General features: G+C 50.5%; 1 protein-coding gene across 1 annotated transcript; it reads left to right on the plus strand.

The window, feature by feature from the left end:
• Nucleotides 1-238: 238 nt before the first annotated feature.
• Nucleotides 239-2,864, plus strand: LOC131911987 (ral guanine nucleotide dissociation stimulator-like). The gene is made up of 5 exons (XM_059264463.1): nucleotides 239-509; nucleotides 658-806; nucleotides 1,425-1,472; nucleotides 1,921-2,129; nucleotides 2,368-2,864. Exons 1-5 carry the CDS (start codon nucleotides 321-323, stop codon nucleotides 2,394-2,396), a joined length of 624 nt encoding a protein of 207 aa, XP_059120446.1. The 5' UTR covers nucleotides 239-320; the 3' UTR covers nucleotides 2,397-2,864.
• Nucleotides 2,865-4,630: the final 1,766 nt, after the last annotated feature.

Here is a 4,630-nt window from a genome sequence, read left to right on the forward strand (position 1 = left end):
GGATTAGCATAGCAGATGCAGATCAACAGTAGGGACTCAGATTGCAAAGCTGAGGTGCTTCCTGTACCCAGACATCCCTGGGAGCAGTGGGGTGGGAAGTGCCTGTTTGACTGTGTCAAGTAGGGCACCTGGGAGGTGGGAGGGGACCTAGGAGACTTTTGGGATGGCCCTGTGTGAGGAGGGGACTCAGGCAGGGGTCCCCAAGAGTGACCTCACTTCCTTAACAATGACCCAACAATGCAGAACCCTGCAACCAGGCAGCCAGCTGCTTAGAGACAGCCTAGCAGGCTCATTTGTCCTGATACTCTAGTCAGAGCAGGATGTTTTCTTGTTGTCTTGGGATTACTCGAGGCTCAGACCATAAGAAAGAGAAAAGAGGAGGCCATGGTGGAGGCCATGGTGGTACCCGGAGATCCCGGGTTCACTCCTGGCTCCAACGCCTCTGGCCATTTGGCCGGAGAGGAACAAACTCGACCCAGGGCAGCCAGGGCCAGGATCACACAGACCAGGTAATCACTCTGAAATCTCAGAGTTTCCCCAAATTTCACTTTGGGAGTTTGGCAGCGTAAAGATTCAGGAAAACTTGGAATAATAATAGCCAATCAGAATGTTGTTGTCCTGTGCCTGTTGGAACCATCCACCTTGATCTCTCCTCAGGTTGAGAAGGAGTCTGCCCCAAAGGACCTGAAGAAGTCCTATAGAAAGTCTCGCTTCAGTGCTTTGGAAGAGGTGGTGATTCACCTGGTGATTTCCCTGCAGACTGGGGATCCCTCTGTTGTTCTCACATTCATTTACATATATCAAAGGTTTGTCACCATGCAGTGGGTGCCAGGCCTGCTGTTCAAGCAGTGAGTGCCCACCTCCAAGCTCAGAGGCCTCAGATCCTCTCCTGGTTATGGGAAGCTCTCTGCCTTCCTCTGAGCCTCCTTATTTTCTAGAGTGTTGTTGACTATTCACCCAACAGCATGAAGTCAGAAAGTGCTTCCTCCAGGCTTGGCCTTAGGGACTGGTGTGTCCAGAGCTGAGACTCTAATGAGTGTGGATGTTCTCTGTACCTTCAAGAAGCTCTCTATCCTTGGCCCAGTTTTTCTGAGCCTTGACCAAAGCACTTCTCCTATTGTAAAGGAGGTTCTAGAATTCCTATTGGAGTACCGAATAGAGATGTGTCCAGAGTGGAGACCCGTGGAGGGTAATCCAAGGAACCTGGTGTGCACTGGGATGTCTGGATAGAGATGTTTGTGATCACCCACTGCACAAACATATTTGAAGCACCTACTGTATCAGGGTGAATTCATAATACTGAGAGCAGACAGGACTTCTAGGTACTGGACTTAGATTCCTCTCCAGGTATCAGTGTCCCCCTAGAGGTCTTTTGGATGGGGACCTGAGACTCTACAGATGACATCCTTCCTGTTCTCCTCTAGGTATGCATACTTCTACCCTGATTGTGAAGAGGATGAAGAAGTTATGGGGTAAGTGGGCTTTGCAACAAGAGAAAGGCCTTGGCTCTCCAGAGTCGGGTCATTTGGGTTCTAAGGGTCAGGGATGATGCTTGGGTCTCACACTCCTGCTTTCTATCATACTGATGTCGGAGTATTTCCTGGAGGGTGAGAAGAATTGCATGGGCAGGGTCCTTGCTAGTGGGAATATGGAGGAAGCCTGTGGCCTCCGGTGCCCCCGTGAGACTCTACCCTGATCTCAGCCCATCTCATCCAGGCCTGGTCAGCTGCGCTCCGTTAGAGCCTGAGAAAGGAGTGTGCGGAGCTCCCAGCTCCCATGGACCTCACAGCCCTGCTCACTGTGCTCATTTGCATAAGGGCTGGAGATCTTCTTCCTTGCAGTCTCACATGCACGGAGCCTTGAGAGGGGCGGCAAAGGAGAGTCCAGGCCACCGACTGGGCTGTCTGTCTCCTAACCCAGAGCCATCTCCACCCTCCTGGACATACGGATTGAGAAGTTCCCTGAGGATTTTTGCCAGGCATCAGTCCTGTCCATTCTGAAACAAGTGAAGAACTACTTGATTGTCAACATTCCCCATTCAGATGTTGTCATTCGTGTCAATGAACTCCTGACCCAGCTGCAGGCAGAAGTGGCCAGTGACTCAGAGGCCAGCACTGAGGAAGCCTCAGGTAGGTGCTTGACACCCTGTCAGGAGGATTCAGTACCTGGAGAGCTGGGGGGATCCTTGAGAGGCTCCTCTTTGCAGGGGTTGTTACTGGACTCTAGCCTGGGCACATGTCGTTTTGTAGAATACGGTCTGGGATTCCAGGCACACATGATCTCCTCTGTGTTTGGAAAGGCTGAGAAGGAGGTCTCATCCTGGGCATGTTGTCTCCTCCTGCACTCCACTGCCTCTTCCCCTTCTAGAGATGCCTGCATCAGCAGCACATCCTTAGATCTGGGGAGCCGCAAATGCACAGATCTGGAGCTTGAAGTCTGTTAATCAACAACGAAGACAGCTACACCGGAGCTGGAGACCACAACAAGCAACAGAAGTTTCTGTGACACCCGTGAGATGTGGCAGCAGCGGTGGGTCACCACACGGGTTAGCAGCTGTGGATACTGAGTGTCCTCATGTCAGCAGATATTGCAGCTTTTGCACACCTGACTTTGCTGCAGTGGGTCTCCCTCCCCAGGGAATGGCCCTGCCACCTGTTTCCCTTCTGCTGAACCATCAGTATCTGCTCTGCAGACAGCACCAGTTCTCTTGTTCCCCACAGAATCCCTCCCGGATTTGAACCCCCAGCATTCTCAGCCCCACAGCCAGCCTCCCCATCCCCTGAGTAACTGTTTTTATTATTCTGGTTATTTTCGATACTGTGTTAGTTTAAGTATTGGTTTTAATAAATTGTTCGTTTGTTTTTCATTGTCTAAGTTGTGGTTGTGATGTCCCCTCAGCATGCTTGTACAGGGCCTAGCAGTTTCCCTAAGCAGACCACACTGGTTTTGTGAGAGGCTACATAGAGACAGACCATCCTGGAGAAAGGGAGGCAAAAGCCACTGCCTTGACAGAGACCAGGCGAATGCCTGAGAGAGGTGCTAGAAATACAGATAGTTGTGGCTGGCTGCCGTTTGCTGGGGTCCTAAGAGCTAGGTCATGTGCTTAGAGGTCTGGCTGACCAGGTATCCTTCAAAGGGTTTCTGCTTTAGTTTCAGGCTCCTGTAGCTGGGTAGCAGTACTATTTCAGGGTCTGATGAGGACAAATTGCAATGTCACCAGGTCCCTGCTTCCCATGTGCACAAGGCTAGGCACACACTCACCATTTCCCATAATGAAGACACAATGTGAAGAGAGGAGTGGCCATAGATTTCAGGGGTATTGGATGCTATGGACAATGTTTAAACCATGCGGATATTCTTGAAATAATCCTTAGCTTTTCTTCAATATTGGGGCAGTCTATGAGTAACAATGTCATGGTTTTATTTATATTTCCTCCTGTGTTTATGAATATGGCCTGGAAACAATCCAAGTGCCACTCACCATGCTTCTGTTGTTCTCCTCATGACAATTCCATTGATGACTCCCACCAATTGTTGTCCCACATATGTGACCTGGGGCAGCTAAGGTGCTCATCTCCCCAGTGAAGCCAATCAGGCTGTGCAGGACTTAGAGGGGTCACAGACCTGCTCATGAGAGCTTCTGAGGGACTAAGGGAACCCACCCATCAGTCACCATGACATTTTTCATGGGAAAAGATCACACAAGTCTCATTTCTATAGAGGCAAATGTCCAGACATCAGAGACTCCACATCATAGTTTGGGAGTTGAGCTTCAGCAAGGTGTATGTAGTGTGAGATGGAATGTGTGTGTGTGTGTGTGGGGGCTGGTTGTGCAGGAAGTCTGCTGAGAGATTCCCATCTGGACTGGGCCAGATCAGACTTCCTGGTGAACATGGAGTCAGAGTGTGCCGCCAGTCCAACAGAGCAGGGGCAGTGGACTGGCTGTGACAAGATAGTACAGGTAATAGAAGATGGTGAAATATTTGTGAAAAATTAGATATTGACTTCGAGCTCTAGAAAGAGCTTTATCAGAGACCAAGCTCTCTAATTTGGGGTTGTTTCCAACACCCTCAGAGAACTGCAGGGCACCAGTGTCCCTGAGGAGAGCTGAGGCACAGGCCACACATGCTTAGCTCTTCAGGTGTGCAAATCCTGTCAGAGACATGCATAGCCCAGAGCCCTGCTGCCTAATGACCACTCCTGCTGGGCTGGTCCCTGAGCTGAAAAGACCAGCAGCCCTCCCCTCTCCCCTCTCCTGGAGTTGGCTGCACTCTCCAGTGCAGGGGTTGGGGCATCAAGGCTTTGCCTTCTCTCCCTCAGGGAAAGGGATCCAGTCCCAGTGGCTCATGCATAAGCTCCTGTATGACGTCACTTGCATGTGTGCAACAAGGCCACTCCTGCTTCCCTGCCAGACACCTTGGAAGATTTGCTTTTCTTGATTAGGAGGCAAAGGGGATATGTGGGGACTTCTGCTATTAAGGTGACCTGGTGATGCTCTGCTTGGTGTCTTCCCAAAGCAGCTTCTAACTAAGGGAAAGCAAATATTTCCACCTTCCAGATGGTGCAACATGTAGTGTCATCCAGAACAGTTCATAGTGTTTGCAAGAGGACCTCAAATCCTCCAGCGATG

The sequence above is a fragment of the Peromyscus eremicus genome, chromosome 5, assembly GCF_949786415.1.
Source record: "Peromyscus eremicus chromosome 5, PerEre_H2_v1, whole genome shotgun sequence".
Lineage (NCBI taxonomy): Eukaryota > Metazoa > Chordata > Mammalia > Rodentia > Cricetidae > Peromyscus > Peromyscus eremicus.

Coding starts and splice junctions, on each gene's coding strand:
- LOC131911987 (XM_059264463.1), top strand. CDS start 321: ATGTTTTCTTGTTGTCTTGGGATTACTCGAGGCTCAGACCATAAGAAA. Junction 807..1,424: donor TTCATTTACATATATCAAAG/GTTTGTCACCAT, acceptor GTTCTCCTCTAG/GTATGCATACTTCTACCCTG. Junction 2,130..2,367: donor CAGCACTGAGGAAGCCTCAG/GTAGGTGCTTGA, acceptor TTCCCCTTCTAG/AGATGCCTGCATCAGCAGCA.